The following is a 20,801-nucleotide window of genomic DNA, read 5'->3' as shown; positions in this document are numbered from 1 at the left end:
ATCTGTGAGTCTGTTTCTGTTTCATAAATAAGTACATTTGTGTCATATTTTAGATTCCACATACAACTGATATCATATGGTATTTGTCTTTATCTTTGTGACTTCACATAGTATGATAATCTCTAGGTCCATCCATGTTGCTGCAAATGGCATCATTTCATTCTTTTTATGGCTAACATTCCAGTGTCTGTATATATACCACATCTTCTTTATCCATTCCTCTGTTGATAGGCATTTAGATTGTTCCCATGTCTTGGCTATTATAAACAGTGCCACTGTGAATATTGGGGTGCATGTATCTTTTCAAATTATAATTTTCTCCATATATGTGCCCAGTAGTGGGAATCCTGAATCATACGGCAACTCTATTTTCTGTTTTTTTAAGGAACCTCCATACTGTTCTCCATAGTGACTGCACCAACTTCCATTCCCACCAACATTGTAGTAGGAGTGTTCCCTTGCTCCACACCCTTTCCAGCATTTTTTATTTGTAAACTTTTAAATAATGGCCATTCTGACCTGTATGAAGTGATACCTCATTGTAGCTTTGATTTGCATCTCTCTAATAGTTAACTTCCAGATGTTCAAGCTGGATTTAGAAAAGGCAGAGGAACCAGAGATCAAATTGCCACCATCTGCTGGATCATTGAAAAAGCAAGAGAGTTCCAGAAAAACAGCTATTTCTGCTTTATTGACTATGCCAAGCCTTTGACTGTGTGGATCACAATAAACTGTGGAAAATTCTGAAAGAGATGGGAATACCAGACCACCTGACCTGCCTCTTGAGAATCCTATATGCAGGTCAGGAAGCAACAGTAAGAACTGGACATGAAACAACAGACTGGCTCCAAATAGGAAAAGTAGTGCATCAAGGCTGTATATTGTCACCCTGCTTATTTAACTTATATGCAGAGTACATCATGAGAAACGCTGGGCTGGAAGAAGCACAAGCTGAAATCAAGATTGCTGGGAGAAACATCAATAACCTCAGATATGCAGATGACACCACCCTTATGGCAGGAAGTGAAGAGGAACTAAAAAGCCTCTTGATAAAAGTGAAAGAGGAGAGTGAAAAAGTTGGCTTAAAGCTTAACATTCAGGAAACTAAGATCATGGCATCTGGTCCTATCACTTCATGGGAAATAGATGGGGAGACAGTGGAAACAGTGTCAGACTTTATTTTTGGGGGCTCTAAAATCACTGCAGATGGTGATTGCAGCCATGAAATTAAAAGATGCTTACTCTTTGGAAGGAAAATTATGACCAGCCTACACAGAATATTAAAAAGCAGAGACATTACTTTGCTAAGAAAGCTCTGTCTGGTCAAGGCTATGGTTTTTCCAGTGGTCATGTATGGGTGTGAGAGTTGGACTGTGAAGAAAGCTGAGCACTGAAGAATTGATGCTTTTGAATTGTGGTGTTGGAGAAGACTCTTGAGAGTCCCTTGGACTGCAAGGATATCTAACCAGTCCATCCTAAAGGAGATCAGTCCTGGGTGTTCATTGAAGGACTGATGCTGAAGCTGAAACTTCAGTACTTTGGCTACCTCATGCGAAGAGTTGACTCATTGGAAAAAACTTTGATGCTGGGATGGATTGAGGGCAGGAGGCGAAGGGGATGACAGAGGATGAGATGGTTGGATGGTATCACCGACTTGATGGACATGGGTTTGAGTAAACTCTGGGAGTTGGTGATGGACAGGGAGGCCTGGCGTGCTGCGATTCATGGGGTCGCAAAGAGTCGGACATAACTGAGCAACTGAACTGAACTGAATAATTAGCAGTGCTGAGCATCCTTTCATGTGCCTGTGGATCATATATATATATCTTCTTTTAGGTCTGTTTAAGTCTTCTGCCCATTTTTTAAAAGATTTATTTATTTTTTTTGGCTGTGATGGGTCTTCGTTGCTGCTTGCTGGCTTTCTCTAGTTGCCACAAGCAAGGGCTACTCTTCGTTGCAGTGTGCAGGCTTCTCATTGCTGTGGCTTCTTTGTTGTGGAGCACAGGCTCTCGGTGCACAAGCTTCCGTAGTTGCAGCTTGTGGGCTCGGTAGTTGTGGCTTATGGGCTTGTGGGCTCTAGAGCTCTAGCTCAGTAGTTGTGGCACACAGGCTTCATTGTTCCACAGCGTGTGGGATCTTCCCGTATCAAGGATCGGACCAGTGCCCCTATCATTGCAAGGTGGATTCTTAACCACTGCCTTACCAGGAAGCCCTGCTCATTTTTTTGATTGGATGGTTTGTTTTTATTGTTGTTGATTTATATGAGCTATTTATACATTTTAGAAATTAATCCCTGTTGGTTGCATCATTTGCAGATATTTTCTCCCAGTCTGTAAATTGTCCTTTTGTTTTGTTTACAGCTTCTGTTGCTGTGCAAAAGCTTCTAAGTTTGATTAGGTCCCATTTGTTTATTTTTGCTTTTATTTCTTTTACCTATGTTCTCTTCTAGGAGTTTTATGGTCTTGTGTCTTAAATTTAAGTCTTTTTTAAACCATTTTGAGTTTACTTTTGTGTATGGCGTGAGGGTGTCTTCTAACTGCATTGATGGACATGTGGCTGTCCAGCTTTCTCACCACCACTTGCTAAAGAGACTGTCTTTTTTCCATTGTTCTTGCCTCCTTTGTCAAAGGTTAATTAACTGTAGGTGTGTGGGTTTATTTCTAAGCTCTCTTTTCTGTTCCATTGATCCATAGGTATGTTTTTGTGCCAATGCCATGTTGTTTTGATTACTGTAGCTTTATAACATTATATGAAGTCTGGGAGGGTCATTCCTCTAGCTTTGTTCTTTTTTCTCAGGATGATTCTGGGTCTTTGATAATTCTGGGTCTCTTATGGTTCCATATAAATTTTGAGATTATTTATTCTAGTTCTATGAAAAATGTCATGAGTAATTTGCTAGGGGTCTCATTGAATCTGTAGATTGCTTTGGGTAGTGTGGCTATTTTTTTTTTTTTAATTTTATTAATTTGGGGTTTGTTTATTTGGGACGTTTATTTTTGCTGATTGGGCCATGTTTCCCTAATTCTTCATGTAATTTATGATTTTCTGTCTGAGTTTTATGCATGTGTAAAACAGCCATTTCTCTCAGACTTCAGACTGACTTCATTCAGAGGGAGCCCTTCACCAGTCTACCCAGGCAAAGGTTATGAGGGCCTCTGACACCTTTTGAGGGTAGATGTGACCTCTTTAGGCTTGTGTGTGTAGTTTCCCTATTAAAGACGTTTGTCAGTTTCTTTTTTAGGACTTTGTAATTTCTTGTGCTGTCTGGTGTCTTGATACAGCAGATTCTCTGGTATTACAGGAGCAAGTTATCCTGCTCTCTTTGTTTTCAGTAGCCCTGGGCATCCAAAGTATGCCAGCTCCCTGTACACGCCCAAATTAGGCAATACAAATACCAGTCCCTGTGAGTGGATATCTGAAAAACTGGAGCACAGGACACTTGCCCACTCTTCTGTCTCCCTGCTGAGGGCGAAGCAACAAGTTGGGCGCCTTCTCTTGTCTGTCTGGGGCACCATAGGCCCTCTGATGCTGTAGCAGGCTACCCTCACTCTCCCTTGCTTTCAGCACCACCACCCTGCCCCAGGCATCCAGACTATACCGGTTGTGTTAGCACTCAATCAGGCGAGATCGTAGCCCATCCCTTGGGCAACCCTCTGAAAAGCCAGAATGTTAGACACAGATCCACTTTTGTCGTCTTCTTATGCCTCCTCCTCCACCTCTAGGTGTGACCTAGGCAAGCCACAAGCCAGGCTAAACTATGCTGACTTGGGGAAGGGACAATCATGGATAAAATACAACATCTCTTATCTCTGCTTACAGTGCAGCTCTTCTTGGCTTTGCACTCACTTGGGGCCACTGTAGTTTCTTAAACAGTTTTTAGAGTGCTCATAAAAGAATTTATAAAATTCTTAAAATTTTAAGAATTTAATTTTTAAAATTCATAAAAGAATTTTGGTCCATAAATTTTTGTTAATTCTGTGTCTCTCTGAGGGAATGAGACCTAGAACTTCATGTTCCTCCATCTTGTTCTTGGGTATCTTTTACACACAGTATGCTTATCTCATTAAATATGTTAAATGCTTCTTCTAGCTTGTCATCCTACCTACCCACACTTTTTACATTGTCCTGTTTTCCCTGAGCCTGGAAGGGACCTCCTCTGAATGTCTCATGTTATCCCCAGATTAAAATAGTTGCCCTATGGCTCTTGTCATTGTTCTCAGTGAGTCTTCCTCCCTCCTCCTGCTCCCCATCTGCCAATTGTGTTGGGTTTTGGCTCTGCTTCCGCTATCCGTTGTGGTCATTGTCCAAGTCACAGATTGACTCCTCCTGCTAGATCTTTCAAAATTTTCTTTAAAGATTCTAGTAGATGTTTGCTGCCAGGTTTTTAGGCTCACTCACAAATCTATTTATGGCTGAGGTGTTTTTATTTTTATGAATGGTACCTAATGTACAGGGTTATATTTCAGTCTCTAATGATTCATTGATACCTGATATTGTTGACCACATGGTTTTTAGTTTATTTTCTGAAAAGATCTTCATGTATTCCTTGAGTATACCTAGGAACAAGGTACTATCCACAGTAATAATCTATTTACATGGCTGTTTATCTTTACAAGTGAACTGAGGTTCTCCAGGGCAGTAAAGCTTATTCATATTGGTTTCTTCAAATTTTTATTTAATTTAATAAAATTGCATTGGATAATTTTCAGACTTAGAATACTTCCCTGTGATATAGTTATACAAATAAGGAATTGAAGAAATCCATTTTTCATTCTATGTATTGCTTTTGTCTTAAGAGTCTCTTAAGCTGACAGATACTCATGTTTCCTTAGCTTTATTGCTCTTAGAAATACATTTGTCCTAATTATTGGACTTTTGATGATCATTTTGGACCTGTGATTTTAAATCAGTATATGTGGTCAGTGGTTCAGAACATGGTTTTGTAGTCAGACAGTCCTGGATTCAAACTCTGGTTCCAGCATTTTCAGTATGATTTTGGGCAAATTATTTATCTCCTTAAAGCCCAGTTTTTTAAATCATAAAGTGAGTTATTTTTTTTTTTTTTTTATAAAGTGAGTTATAATAGTAACACCTCATGTGTACTGGAAGGATTATTTGGGGTAATGCATAGTGTGTAGGGCTTCCCAGGTGGTTCAGTGGTAAAGAATCCGCCCGCCAGTGCAGGACATGCAGGAGATGCAGGTTTGATCCCTGAGTCAAGAAGATCCCCTGGAGTAGGAAACGGCAAGTCACTCCAGTGTGGGATTACTGGGAAATCCCATGAACAGAGGAGCCTGGTGTGCTACAGTCCATGGCATCGCAAAGAGTTGGACACAGCTGGGCAACCGAGCACGCATACATACATAGTGTGTAGCACATAACACTCAGTATTAAATTGTGTTATTAAAATGAACACTACAGATACATTATGTATTACATTTTAAGCTCTTACTAGCCACTAAAAGTCAACAAGTGGCAACCATAACTATATTGATGATTCCTTTTTTTTTTCCTAGCTAACAGGTTGATTATATCTGATGCCTAATATCATTAGAGATATGAGAGTATTTAAGAACAACTTCAGAAAGAAAGTAGCAGTTACAAATTTGCTTTATTGCTTTTCCATAACTAAAATCCTGGTCTAGTTGTATTTAAAATCTGATGAGAACAATATCCATCCGTTTAAAGTGAATCTTCATGGCAGAAACTGAGACATTCAGACACAAAGGGGTTTGTGCTGTGTGATTCCATTTATGTAAAGTAATAGAAATTTTAGTGACCAAAAGCAAATAAGTGGTTGAATAGGACAAGAGGTAGAGTTATAGGCTACAAAAAAAAAGAAGATACTTTGGGGGGTATTAAAAATGTTGCTGAATCTTGACTATGGTAATAGCATCTGTCAAAACTTTTAATTATCCACATTAAATGGATACAGTTTATTGTACATAAATTATACATTAATAAATTGATTTTTAAAGCGAGGCATTTTATGATGCATTTAATGTAGTAATTTGCAGATTGTTAATGACCTCTAGGTAATAAACTTAAAGCTATGAGCAAATTTAGGCCAGTCTCTGCTCATCTACAGTAGCATCCTACTTATCTGATGGTCAGACGGTTGGTAACCCTAGGTCTCCAAAGTATGGCCAAGAGGCTGGGAAGTGCCTTTGAGTGGCTAAATAGTTGCCACAGAGCCTGTATGTTTATAGCAAAAGAATGCTCAGGAATCCTCACTTTACTCTAGCTTTATAGAAAATATTTATAAACCCTTGTGTCTTTTTTCCAAGCTTATTGCAGATTAAGTAGTGAATTAAGAGATGAGCACAGGTGACAACCTGCAAAGAAGAATTTTTATTTTTTAATATTTATTTATTTAATTATTTTATTTGACTGCACCAATTCTTAGTTATGGCAAATGGATTTTAGTTCCCTGATCAGGGATCAAATCTGGGTCTCCTGCATTGGGAGCACTCAGTCTTAGCCTCTGGATCCTCAAGGAAGTCCCAGAAGATTTTTAAAATATAAAGTTAGTTTTAAGAACTATAAGTTCAATAATTAGGGGCCATGTAGATCAGGGTAAGGCAACTCAATATACTACAATAGCCTCTGTGATATTTCTGTATTTAGACACCAAAATTTTAGTAGTACATTCATTGTAATAAACCTGAACCTTCAAGAAAAATATTAAATCATAGACTGTTTGTAATACTCAGTGTGTAGTTTATACAGAAATGACTAAATAAAAACCTTTTGTTGTTTAAAGGAATTAAATAGTAGGAAGCTGGAAAACATATATGAACATGTGAGTTTGTGTTTGTACTGCCCCCCGCACTTATCAAGCATTAACGCATATATATAACTCCATGCTTTTGTAAACCTTTATAGTAGTGTGACTTTATCCTGAAGTTATAAGCTCTTGGAAACAATATTTTAATAAACTTTTAGTGGGACTGGTCACCAGCTCTTGAATAAGCTAAATCTGTTTTTGTTATACAAATAGACTGATGTTTCCAGATCTTCCCTGGTCTTGATAAGATTATGATGTGTGTACGATACTTTCCTGTAAGTAAGCATATGCATTTACTCATTGACTAGACATAATACTTTCTCTGATTTAATAGTAAAATGAAAACTGAGGGTAGCAGAAGATACTATAATTAACTTACTACATTTAGAAATTTATTTACTTCCAGTGTTGTTATGGAAAGGAGTTCGTGTTATCCACATCATCACACTGAGAACAGATGTGTTACACCAGACAGAACTCTGGTAATCTGCTTATATTCTGGCAATTCTGTTGTTACATGCCTTTTTTAGTATACTTTTTTTTTTTTTTTTTTAACGTATAGCTGGCCAACTTAAGGGAAAGTATTAATGAAGTCTTTACTGAGTCTGTTCAACTGTAATGAACCACTAACAATTTTTAAGACAGAAAGTGATGTGATAGGATCTGTCTTGGGATAAACCTTGGTAGCTGTAGGAAGAATGGGTGGAGTCTACATATATTCAAAAAGATCAATAAATAAAGTTTAAATGTAGAGGGAGTTCGAGGACTCTCAGGTAATTATGAAAGTTTTGACAGGGTTGACTCGGTAGGTGGTGGTTCTGTTAAGGGGTGTTAGATAGGAATGACTTTCTAAAGGAGTGGAAGAGATGAGAAAGTTGATAAGTTTGCTGGGGGAACCTGTTGATTTGATCATGCTTAGAGATGCTTGGGGAGAATGGTGTACATGAAATCAGGTTGGGATTCCAGGGAGAGGCTGTAAAGCCATCTCTAAACAATGGATTGGGTTTTTTAAAAAATTGTTTTCTTTGGAATTTTTGGTTTGTGTATATTAGCCTGCCTATTTTACAGTTTTAGGGGCTTGGATCTCTTAGCTGTTTCTTCTATATTATGAGGGAGTTGGAGTAGACTGATGTTTCTCTTAACTTTAATCCACATAAGAATCACCTCAGCATCTTGTTCACAAGATTCTGTATCTGAAGGTCTAGGGTGGGACCTGCAGGCCTTCCAGTAGTCATGTGTGGATATGAGAGTTGGACCATCAAGAAAGCTGAGCACCAAAGAATTGATGCTTTTGAACTGTGGTCCTGGAGAAGATTCTTGAGAGTCCCTTAGACAGCAAGGAGATCAAACCAGTCAATCCTAAAGGAAATCAACCCTGAATATTCACTGGAAGGACTGATGCTGAAGCTGAAGCTCCAGTACTTTAGCCACCTGATGCAAACTGACTCATTGGAAAAGACCCTGATGCTGGGAAAGACCGAGGGCAGGAGGGGGAGGGGGCAACAGAGGATGGCATGCTTGGATGGCACCATTGACTCAGTGGACATGAGTTTGAGCAAACTCCAGGAGATAGTGAAGGACAGGGAAGCTTGGTGCTACAGTCCATGGGGTCGCAAGGAGTCAGACACAACTGAGCAACTGAACAACAACAGGACAATCACAAAGGTCTTTTCTATCTCCAGAGTGTCATCTTTCAGGCTTAAGGTTTTTTGTTAAGTAGGAGAAGCCAGAGTTCTTATACTTTATTCATTCAACATAATGTTTTTATTTGTGATTGGCAGATGAACCAGTAGGTATAGGCAAGGCTCAGTAAAAGCACATTATTAACTAATAGCTTTGCCAAGCTGATATTATAGTTCCAGAAAATTGTCATCTTTTTTTCTTCCATATATTTTTGTTGGATTATATGAATTTATTTTTAACATATTCTCATTTTCAGATCTTTCGTTATAGTTTAGTTAGCTATCAAATTGAACGGTTGATTGAAATTGAGACATGTTTCTGTGATGGTGCAAACTTATACATGTACCGTCTTTCTGGAGTAATGATACTGACATATACTTAAGTAAATTATCTTTCCCAGTCTTACTCAGTCACTAGTCAGTATAAAACACAACGTTTGCCTCTGTTACAGAGGAAAGCAGTAAGTGTTCCTGGTGCATGTTTTTGACTCTGACATCCATTGACTTACCCCTGACATGCTGTATAATGATCATTAGTTAATAAGAGATTATGGTAGAATGAGGAATTTGGGGGTTGGTAAGAATGAGTAGGTACAGGAGGAAGAGACGAATAAAGAAGAGAGATTTTACAAATTAAAGATGCAAGATACTATCACTAAAATTGTATGGTAAAGAGATTTTACCAGGGGATAAGCGTCTCCCTGCATTTAAGGAACTTTGAGGGCCTCTTGAAGAAGACCAGTTAGTATGGTGGGACAGGTCTTCAAGACCAACCCTCCTCATCAAGTCTTTGCTTGGATTTGTTTTCATTCTAACAGTTCTGTTAACTGGTATCCTAAAGACATAAAGGAATTCATCCAGCAGTTCATAAATAAGAAAGGTTCATGGATTTCATGGAAGTGAAATCCTAATACATGCAGTTCCTTTGTGAGGGATGGTCATTTATTAATGTAAGTAAAATCCTAGACATTTCTTAAAGATATCAACCTTTTATTTTAAATATTTATTTATTTGGCTGTGCCAGGTCTTACTTGAAGCGTATGCGATCTAGTTCCCTGACCAGGGATCTAACCTGGGCCCCCTCCATAGGAGTTCACAGTCTTAGCTACTGGACCACTAGGGAAATCTGAAAGGTATCAATATTTTAAAATACCCAAGTTAACATCATCATTCACTGGCTTCTTTTTTAAAATGCATACATATATTTTTAAGTTTTATGTATTTATTTTTGGCTGTGCTGGATCTTCATTACCATGTGGGCTTTTTTTCTAGTTACAGAGAGAGAGGGCTGCTATCTAGTTGTGCTCTGGCTTCTCATTGCACAGCGACCGCTCTGGTTGCAAAGTCAAGCTCTAAGGCGTGTGGGCTTCGGTAATCGCGGCTCCTGGGCTCTAGAGCACAGACTTGGTAGTTGTGGCACGCAGACTTCGTTGCTGTGCAGCGTGTGGGACCTTTTCAGATTACGGATCAAACTCGTGTCTCCTGCATTAGCAGGTGAATTCTTTACTGCCAAGCCACCAAGGAAGGCCCCATTCTAAGCACTGTTTTTGAAATGAAGGCATACCTTTATTATCAGGAATGTCTTCCTGGTGTCTTTAAAGAATGGCTTGTCTGGATAGAGTATCCTCATTGTATGGTTATCACATCTCTGTTTTTTGACATTTGTTGTTACTGTAGAGAAATCAGGAAGCAGTCTTCCTCCTCCTCCCCCCACCCCTATATGGACTGTTTCCTGCCTGGTGATCTGAACATTCTTTGTTTTTCAAATTTAGTATCTTAAACTAGGACATCTTTTAATGTTGATAGTACTTTAATAAACTTATCCGTCAGACAGTGTACTCTTTCTTCTTGAGATTTAGTTCTTTTCCTCCTGGAATATTTCCCAAATTATATTTCTGCGTAAGTTTTCTGTTCTGTTTGTTGCCATCTGAACCTCAGGGGTGTTTTTTAATGTTATATTTTCTTAATCTTCTTTATTTATTGTTGTTGTTGTTTAGTGGCTTAGTCCTGTCCAACTCTTTCATGGCCTCATGGATTGTAGCCCACCAGGCTCCTCTGTCCATGGGATTTCCCAGGCAGGAATATCGGAGTGAGTTTCCATTTCCTCTCCAGTGGATCTGCCTGACCCAGGGATTGAACCTGTGTCTCCTGCAATGAAGGAAGATTCTTTACTGTCTGAGCCACCTGGGAAGCCTTCTTTGTTTGTTATCTACCTCATAATTGATTTGCCGTTTAATTTTTCTTCTACTTTCAGTATGTTTTTTCAGGTCTTACCTCCATGCCACCATTTTGTTTTTAGTCTTGTTGATTCTATTCCCTACCATTTCTAGTTATTTATTAGATTTATAGTAATAGTATTTTGATAATCAGTTTCTCTCAGCTGTATCATGTTTTTCATGTCACTATTTTAAAAGCTCAGCATTGAATTCTCTTACTAAATTTATATTCTTAGATTCCATGTAAAGCACTTATAACGAATCTGTTTCTTGTTGCTTTCTCTTTCAAGGTAAGGTCTTTGAGTTTCATTTGGATGCTATGTTCTTTGCTTTTATTCTTTAAACAAAAAAAATATATTTTTGCCATATCATTGTGGCATGAGGGATCTTAGTTTCCTGACCAAGTATTGAACTTATGTCCCCTGTAGTGGAAGTGCAGAGTCCTAACCTCTGGACCACCAGAGAATTCCTTCTTTGTACAAATTTACTGTAAAGTAAACCATATAAAAATATATAAAACTTATGTGTACAGTATTAAAATAGATTACATTTAAATACATGTAAACTTATATAATAACTCCCAATCAAGTATTATATTTTAATGGTAGTCCAGAGGGTTCTTATGTTTCACTTTCTTATAATTATCTCTACCTTCCTCTCTGCCGTTAACCACTAGACTCACTTTATAATTATCTTTTTCATGCTTTTGTTTATAGTATTACCATCCATGTATACATTCTGATATAATGCAGTTGCATTTTGCCTGCTTTTGGACTTTATATAATGGAATCACACTGTATGTGCTGTTTCGTGACATGTTATTTTTTCCCAGCATATTTTCAAAATTCATCCAGATTGTTGCATGTATGTTTTCCTTGCTGTATAGTATTTTATTGTATTAGTCATGGTTCTCCTGACTGACTGAACCAATAGGATGTGTATGTATATGGAAAGAGACTTACCTCAAGTAACCAGCTCACATGATTGTGGAGGCCGGCAAGCCTAAGTCTGCAGTGTGGGCTCGCAGGCCTGAGACCCAGGAGAGCAGATGATGCAAAGTCCAATGGCAGTCTTCTGGAGAATTCCCTCAGAAAGAAATTGCTTCAAAAAGGCCAGTCATTTTGTTCTATTTAGGTCTTCAGCTGCCTGAGTAAGACCCACACAATTATGGCGACTAATCTGCTTTACTCAGAGCTCACTGATGTAAGTGTGAATCTCATTTGAAAACACCCTTCCAGTTAACATAGAAAGTTAGCCACCACAGTATGTATACCGCAGGATTTTTTTTGTTGTATTGGGAATTTATTTAGTTTCAAGGTTTAGGCATTTTGAGCATTGCTCCTGCTGTTTGTTTGTGTATTTGTTTCCTAGAGCACATAATCATTCACATTGTATGGAGTATTACATAGGAAAAAATTGTTGTGTCATAGGTGTACATGTATTCAAGTTTACTAGATCATTTTAAACCATTTTGTTAAAAAGTATGCCAGGTATTGGTTTTATTAGTTGCTCTATATCCTTGCCAGTGGTTGATATTGTCTGAATTACAAAAGCTCACCATTCTGAAGATTTAATTTGTATTTACTGGACCACTCTTTGAGCATCTTTTCATGTTTACTCTTTTGATGTGGGCCTATTTTTTTCCATTATGTAAACTTATATTCTTCAGTTGTGATAAATTTTCTTGAATTACCTTTTAGATTTCTTCCCCTTCTATTTTCTCTGTTCTCTTTACAGAGCTCCTGTTACCTAGATGTTGGACTTTCTGGATTGATTCTCTATCTTATTTTTTCTCTGTTTTTCATCTGCTTGTCATTTTGTTCTTCTTAAATATCTTCTCAACTTTATCTTTTATTTCTTCTTTCAATTTTTCATTTATGTTACATTTCCTTTTTCTGCTTATTTTTCTATGTATTATGTATTGTTCTTTTCTGTAGCATCCTAATACTTCTTGCTAAATCCTATTCAAGAATAGAAATATGAACTATCCTACTTTTGTTTCTTTTAGCATACTGATAATTTTAAAAATACTGTCATCTTTTGGTTTGTTTCAGCTTGTTTTGATTCTGTTTGTTTGCCTTTATCCTTCATCAAAGAGATTTTCCTCAGGTATCAGGTGATCCTCAGCTGACTGCTCATAATTTATTTGGCACTAAATAAATAGAACTAGACAGGAAAGAAAAGGGAGGACTTGAACAACACTATTCATCAGTTGGACCTAACAGACATGTACAGAACACAGAATACACATTCTTCTCAAGCACATAGAGAACATTCATCTATCACATGTTGGTCACCAAACAAGTCTTAAGGAATGTAAGAAAACTGAATCATACCAAAAATCTTTTCCAGTCACAATGAAATGAAATTAGAAGTCAAGCAGTAGGAAAAATGGGAAATTCACAGATGTGTAGAAGTTAAACATCACACTCTTGGGTCAAAGGAGAAATCACATAGGGTATTAGAAAATATCTTGAGGCAAATAAAAACTAAAAAGTTGACTAGTAGTTCTGAGAGCTTGAGAGAAGCTTCCAAATATAGGATGATGTCTCTATTTTATGTCTTTTCAGCTGAGCTGATAAGATTTCCCAGAGAAGAATCTTCCATTCTTTTTTTAACGAAAGATACGAGCCTTCTGAGAACCTGGTGGTAAAGAGAGATGAAGTCCCAATCTTCAGTATTTAGAGAGCTCACTTAGTTTACAGGATGATATGTCTGCCTTCCACTCTGTCTGGTGTTCCTCAGTTCAAAACCTCCTTGATTTACTATCCAGAGAACAGAGCTCAAGTCTTCCACCTGCGTGGGGAAGGGGACAAGATTGGGGAATGTGAGGGGATGTCTAACTGTTTCTTAAATAGATCTTCTGCAATAATTCTTCCTTATCAGTTCCACCTTCCAGAGCTGCCTGGTGCCACCTTTGAAGGTTTAGTTAGATACACTGGTCTGCTTCTTTCCTCAAGATGATTTATTTTGCCAAGGGAATATCATTGTTGAGTTCACATATCTTAATATTTTGTCCCATTTTGCCATCCAGAATTATACAGCAAGATAGGAAAAAGTAGTATCTTCACAAAAGTTTTAGATGGAGAAAATATTTTGAAATTGTGTATAGCTATGTTCTCTCTCCCTCAGCCTTTCTTAGTTAATTTAAATTCAGTTTTTTGTATTCAAGTGAATGCCTCCTCATATGCTTGTCTCTCTTTTAACCTTCTTCCAAGAGTATGTTTATGATTAGAAGAATTTATGAGATATTTGTATTTTCCCACTAGCTTCTTTGATAAAAATACACAAATACATATTTATGGTCAATAAAATTGTTTTTGTATGTTGGTTTCTGGAAATGGTTCTAACATTTTATTGTTAACTTACACAAATGTGTTGTATATGTTTTGTTTTCTGTTTTTTAACAGGAAACATCTGTTAGCTTAGAGCTTTCCTTTGAAGAGATACTTCCCAATACTTTGGGCTCAAATCACAACAAATTCTTGGTTTCAGAAAAAAGTAAAGTAAGACCCCAAAGGTCATTCTTTGTATCTATTTTCATCATTTTGTACCTCTAGACTGAGTTTTTCTTTTATGAGTGCAATTTCCTTGCTAAAAAATAGAAAGGATGGTATTAAGGGTTCTGTTCATTTTTTAAAGTTAGTTCTTAGAATTATGTATTTTGAAATTCATCTGAATGTAAATAGGCACAACATTAAAACAGTTTTTTAAAACATGAAAACCAAAACCTAAAGTCACTGGATAAAAAGGCATTCTTTCTAGAAAGTCGTAATTATGTATAGCAGTAGCAGTTCAAAACAGATTATTCTGGTCTTTCTTTTCTGTTAGCTGCAGTACCACTTTGGAGAAAACAAATTTTCATCTTGTTGAACTCTATCTAGGTGAGAGTTGGACCTATACAGTTTTGAACATATTAAAAAAAAATGAACAGCTATTTAAAAACAAGGGCAGAAGCAGAGGGTGAATAGAAGAAAAGATGAAAAGAATATTTTCCTATAAACATTAAGGGGAAATGGTTTAGCATTAACAGGTTTTACAAATTAATACTCTGCTTTCAAGAGTTCAGTGTGTATGTATGTTAGTCTCTGGCATGTCTGACTCTTTGTGACCCCATGGATTGGGGCCTGCCAGGTCCCTCTGTCCATGAGATTCTCCAGGCAAGAATACTGGAGTGGGTTGCCATTCCCTTCTCCAGGGGATCTTCCCAAGCCAGGGATCGAACCCGGGTCTCCTGAATTGCAGGCAGATTCTTTACTGTCTGAGCCACCAGAGTTATCGCTGAATCCATTTAAAACATCCTGCTTTCAATACAAGTATATGTACTGACCTCTTTTCTTTGAAATCAGAAACCTAACTCCCAAGGCCTTGTGGAAGGACTCTTCCAGCTTCTCTTCTCCCCTCTTTGCACTCTGTAGTTCCACTCAGTTAACTACGTAGTATAAACCTGGGGCATCCTGAGTGAAAAAAAATCACAAAGAACTCCTCTTTGCTTTTCATTGGCTGTAAAGTCAACCATTGCAGAGATGTTCCTCCACAATCAGTTTTACTTCAGTACATATTATTGAATATCCTTTGTGTTACTTTATTGTTTTGATAATCATTCTGTTATTCTTTGCAGAAGTCTAAGCTAATACAGGAGACAGGGGACTGCAGTTGAACCTACTACCTACATTTGACCCTTGAACAGTGTGGTGATTAGGGATACCTACCCCTCTGCACAGTGAAAATCCACATGTCACTTATAGTTGGCCCTCTCTTTCTGTGATATCCACTGTCAGATCTGCAGGTTCAACCAGCCTCAGACAGTGCAGTGCCATAGGATTTACTGTTGAAAAAACCCAAGTCATCAGTGCAGTTCAGACCTGTGTTATTCAAGGGTTAACTGTATGTAGCTTTATCTTAAGTATTCTCATGTAATCCTCACAGTCAAGTAATGTTACTATTGTTTAGCATAACATTATTCCTGTATCTTGGTGCAGAATCTGAAAAATGATTTTCCCAAAATCTCCTCACTAAGTGGCAGATCCAGGATATAAACTTAATTTGTCTGATGCCAAAGCCTGAAGTTTTTTGCTAAACAAAAAGGAACCAGGATTTGCAAACCCTGTCCAAACCCTCTTTCAAGACTGCAAAGGTCTTTTGTACTGGGGCATAAACAATAACTCAGATCTTATGTGGGTATATGTTAGATCTTGTTAAACAGTGAGTTTCTTGGTTTTCACAGTGTGAGGGGGATATTGGACTGACTTGATATCATGTATCACTGTATAGAAATGTAACTTTTCTGTATATGAGTAAGGTCATATATATTATTGTAATCATTTTTTTTAGAAAACCACCTAAAGATAAACTTTTATAAAAGTTTTTTTATAAAAACTGTCTTTTTATAAAAACTGTCTTTATAAAAAAGACAGCACTTCATCTTGTCTTTGTAGTGGAAATTGGGAATCATGTGCACAGTCTCTTAAAGTCCCTAAGTTGAGAACAAACTTACTTAGACTTTTTTGCCCAATAGCATAGAAGTAGCCAGGAAACCCCTCCTTGAATGGCTGGAAAGAGCTTCATTGTAAAGGGTCAAGAAGTCTGACCTTAGATTTCCACTCTTTGAATTAACCATCCCACCCCTGTGAGGCCAGTTCAGCCATCTTCCCTTCTGCCCTCTGCTCCCATAGTTAGCAGATTTCAGAAGACAGTTGAGTGACAAACACCTGCCACCATTGCTTAGACAGACTTTAAGTGCCATACCCGTTGTGAAACTGCTTATTTGTAAAATCTTAAGCCCCTGTGGAATAAAATGGTCTAATCCCTTACTGAAATGCCTTGAATGCAAGTGAAATATAAAAGAGCTTAATGTTAAACATAAAATAAACTGTGTTTATTGCTGTATGAACCTTACGGAAATTATAAAGTGGCTTTCTATGTTTATTTTGCAGTAACAAATAATGAATGTTAGTGAAGAGGAAATAATACAAGAAGTGTATTTAACTCAAAAAAGTGTATGTGTAGCTCTGGTATAGAAATTTTACCTTCCAACTTTTTAGACATACATCATAAGGAAACTTTACTTGGAAGAAATATCTCTTTAATGTTAGAGGAAAATGAGAATGGGAAGTAGAGTGGATCATTCACTTGAATATAAACTAAAATTTAATTGCTTTTAAAGAACCAAAAGCTAGATCAGTTTTATTTTAGAAGAAGGACCAGTATATATAGAATATTGGGTTCTAGATTAAATAACTATTAAAGTCTAATTTGAATGACAGAATCAGAGATACCTCAGGCCATTATTAAAAAAAAAAAAATTGGTTCCTTTTGTAGGGCACATTTAAAGTGAAATCTTAAGAAAATTCTCACTTCTGTCTTCCTGAAATGTAACCTATACCAGAATAGTATTGTTGCATAAGTTTGCAGTTCTATTTAAACACTTTAACAGCTATTAATTTAGTGTTTTAGTTCATCTCTGTTCTGTGTATTTTTAACAGTGAAATTAAATATATCCTTTCTGATTTGTTTGGTTTTAAATTAGGCTCACTCAGGGCTATCTTCCAGAGACTGTGAGAGGGCCCTCGGTGCCTTTTGGCATCAGCTTTTGTTAAAAGTCAGTGCATGTTCTTGTCTTTGTCATCTTGGAAGGACATTAGGCTAGTTGTGCCAACTTGGATCCATTTCTGAGGTTTACCGCAGGAAGCAAAATACTGAAATTATCATAAACCATTCTTCTTCAGTTTTTAAAAAAATGCCACTGAAATATGACTCAGAAGTAAAAATAGAATTTCTCGAGTCCAGTAGTTTATGACTTATATGCCCTGTATATATTCCAAGCATCTCTTGCCCAGACTCAGCAAGCAGACAGAAGGATGACTGTGTAAAAGGGAAGAGCGTATCCTTAACCCATGGCCAGAAATAGCATAAGTGTGTTTCTGTGTCATCCTGCTCTACCGTGGGACTCAGGTTCTGGAATCAGCTCTTCTTCAAATGATTGCTGGCATCACACCTCGGTGAGCCCTCAGTGGAGCTTTCCCATTAAAAGACACGAATGCTGGGATCTGAAGTACATTGAATACTTTTATTAATCAACTTGGAAAGAACATGCTAAATACAGAAATGTCATTTGTAGTTGACTAGTTGATTATTGACTGTTCTAATAGGATATGAGGTTTATTTTCCCATTTTTCCTAGAGTCATAATGAAGTGGCTTAAAAAGATAAATAAGAACAAAGCTTACCTTCTAGGGTAGGCCTGCTTTGGTCTAGTTATCCCTCATTGTTGCAAATCCATTCTTTGTGTTCAAAAGTTTAACTTTCCATATTCCAGACGGTTCACAGAGATTAACCACAGTTTATTTAAACAAACAAAGAAGACACACACAAAGCAATAGTTTTAAATTTTTTTTTTCAGAAGGAATTCACTTGCTTACTTTTCTTAAAAACATCTTTCCCATTTCATTGAGGCAGATTTGGAAGTCAAACCAGAAACTTCAGGCTCTACTACGATGGAAAGCACTTTGTTGGGGAGAAGCGCTTTGAGTCCATCCACGATCTGGTGACTGATGGATTGATTACTCTCTATATTGAAACCAAGGCAGCAGAATACATTGCCAAGATGACGATAAACCCAATTTATGAGCACATAGGATACACAACCTTAAACAGAGAGCCAGCATACCAAAAACATATGCCAGTCCTGAAAGAGACACTTGATGAGAAAGATTCTACAGGCCAGGATGGGGTGTCAGAGAAAAGGGTAAGCTACTATGAAACCACACTTTATCTTCTTCTGTTTGGGGTCCTTATAAGAAAACCATTATTGCCAGAAGAGACTGACTTCTCCATGGTGCTTTGGAAAGGGTGTGCCTTTTCCTTAATGTTGAGTTTCTGTGATGCTGAGTTTTGCATATATCTAATTCTTACTCAGTTAAAATATGTCAGGTATGTTTTTGTACTCCTGATTATTTCTTATTTTATCAGTTTTACAGTTTTAAAAATTTGTTGGAAAAATGGCCAACAAATTTTATAGTAAAAAAGTTTGAGTCTTAATCAGAAGCATAACTTATACTAGCTATATTACATAAAAAAATTAAGGGGTTACATTATCTATCAGTTTGTTTTCTTTAAAAGTAATTTACTTTATAAGTAGTTCTCTTCTTTATAAAATTGATAGATAACATGTATTTTTAAATGCACATGGTTAAATTCAATTTTTCAATAACTGTTACATTATTTTGAGAATCAGTCTTGAGTAACAGGAGAATTTACCTCTTTATGGACTTAGAAAGTAAATCAGGAAGATATACTTTTCTATCATTATGAAAGACAGTTTAAGGTTTTCATTTGTCTTAATTGTAATATATTTAAGGTTAACATCAGAACCTTTAATTCCTTGACATTAAAATAATTTTAACTTTGAAAATTGTCCCTGGTCTCCCTTTAATCTCCCAAGAAAAAGAATGAGGATTTCCTCATATTTAATATTGTGTGGGATTTAGTTGGGAAAGTTTTATGTTTTCTAATTGTAATTGTTTTAATGAATTCTTATATATTTGAGTATGTTAAGTTGCCATATTAAATAAATGTAGTATTATATAGTGATTTGAGCTTGATTCTGTCACCAAATAGATTTGTGTGTAAATTCTATCATTTTACCAGTTGCGTGAACTTCAGCGAGTTACTTAAATTCTCTGTGCTCTAATGTTCTTTATTTGTAAAACTGTAATAATATTCAGCTTTGGAGGATTGACTGAGATAGTATATATAAAATAATCAGACACTTTGTGTTGTGACACAAAGTAAGCGCTCAATGTGAGTTTGATGGGAATGTTACTATGACAGTCATATTACTTCAAGGCAGGATTCTAAAATATTGATTATCTTGGAGTATTTAGGTACAGAATGGAAATTTCAAATGTGCATTGTCCAACCTAAATCTTAATTTCTGGCAGATCTTAGAGTGGCATTTTGTGGCTACAGAGAAACCAATGTTTTAAATTATAGACTGTAGCAAATGGTTTTCATATACTTAAATTTGTTAGGAACTACAAATCTTTTTTGGAAGTAACTAGAATTTAGAATCCTAAGTGAATGCTGTATTTAATATTGTTCTTTGCACTCTCGTTCCCATTTTCTCATTTTTATTTTTCATTCATGGCATTTTTTTAGTAATGCTTGTATTTAAATATCTAGCACTGATATATGTTGTGAAGATCTATCTAGAATATTCTAAGTTAACATCTGTAAAATATTTTTTTAAATGTCTGTAAGTCTTTCAAATTGGGTCAGCCTAATGATAAACTTTGCTGATGTGTTCTGTATACATTTTTATACATTAAGGGACTCAAGTTAAAGACACTAAGTTATTTAACATTAACATAGGACTAGTCATTTAACCTCATAGGGCCTTGGTTGTCCCTCCTACAGTGAAAATATTATTCACAGAGGCAAGAGACTGAGGTAGCTAGTGCCTGAAAGAAGTTTTTAGCTCTAAGAGCCGTGGTGCCCTCTATATTTGGCAACATTACCTGTATCATTACCTGAATTTTTGTGCTGAAGGCCAGTGGCATAGAGTGAAATAGCTGGTCCTGGAAAGTGTTTCTCTTCAGCAAACCTTGATTAAGAATCATCTCTTAAAAACTATTCTTTGTTTTAAGCTGCATGCATCTTAAATCTAGTTGGCTTAAAATCTACTCACTCAAAACTAGATTTATTTTATTTACAGGTGTCATCCAACAGGGCAGGGATGATGACCTGTTCAACAGCTTGAAACATTGATTCCCTGTCACAGTGGATGACATTTGTAAGTAAAGACAATCATGTTTAAATGGTTTAAAATACCTACTGACACGAGTGCACTTTGATAAATATTTTACTGGGTCCTGAATAGCTAAATCCCCTCTTATCCATCACTCCTTTTTCTTACAGAGGTGGAAAACGTTGGCTTTGCAGGAGCTAGTATGCTGTTGTGGAAAGGATATGAGCATTGGAATTAAGAGCTAGGTTCTGCTACAGGCATTGATTTTATGTGTCACTGGGGCAAGCTTTTTCACCTCTCTTGAGACTGTGTTTCCTCCTTTAAATAAGAGGACTCTGGACTAGATGACATCCATGGTCTGGTTTATTT

The 20,801-nt window shown here is 36.8% G+C and overlaps 1 protein-coding gene across 3 annotated transcripts in view; it reads left to right on the top strand.

Annotated features, from left to right (window-relative positions):
* The window catches only part of CHN1 (chimerin 1), a 194,715-nt gene that overhangs the window by 94,565 nt on the left and 79,349 nt on the right, over nt 1–20,801 (top strand). Inside the window, exons 1-2 of one of the 3 annotated variants that reach the window (XM_043487848.1) lie at nt 17,649–17,686; nt 18,143–18,431. In XM_043487848.1, coding sequence (XP_043343783.1) covers nt 17,664–17,686; nt 18,143–18,431 — 312 coding nt within the window. In that variant the 5' untranslated portion in view covers nt 17,649–17,663. Of the gene's footprint in view, nt 1–17,648; nt 17,687–18,142; nt 18,432–20,453; nt 20,478–20,801 lie in introns of those variants that run through there. The other 2 variants (XM_043487847.1, XM_043487849.1) reach the window with 2 other exon arrangements.

Source organism: Cervus canadensis, chromosome 15 (assembly GCF_019320065.1).
Source record: "Cervus canadensis isolate Bull #8, Minnesota chromosome 15, ASM1932006v1, whole genome shotgun sequence".
Lineage (NCBI taxonomy): Eukaryota > Metazoa > Chordata > Mammalia > Artiodactyla > Cervidae > Cervus > Cervus canadensis.
Note: the sequence above shows the minus strand (reverse complement) of the source record. Positions and strands in the feature narration are given on the sequence as shown.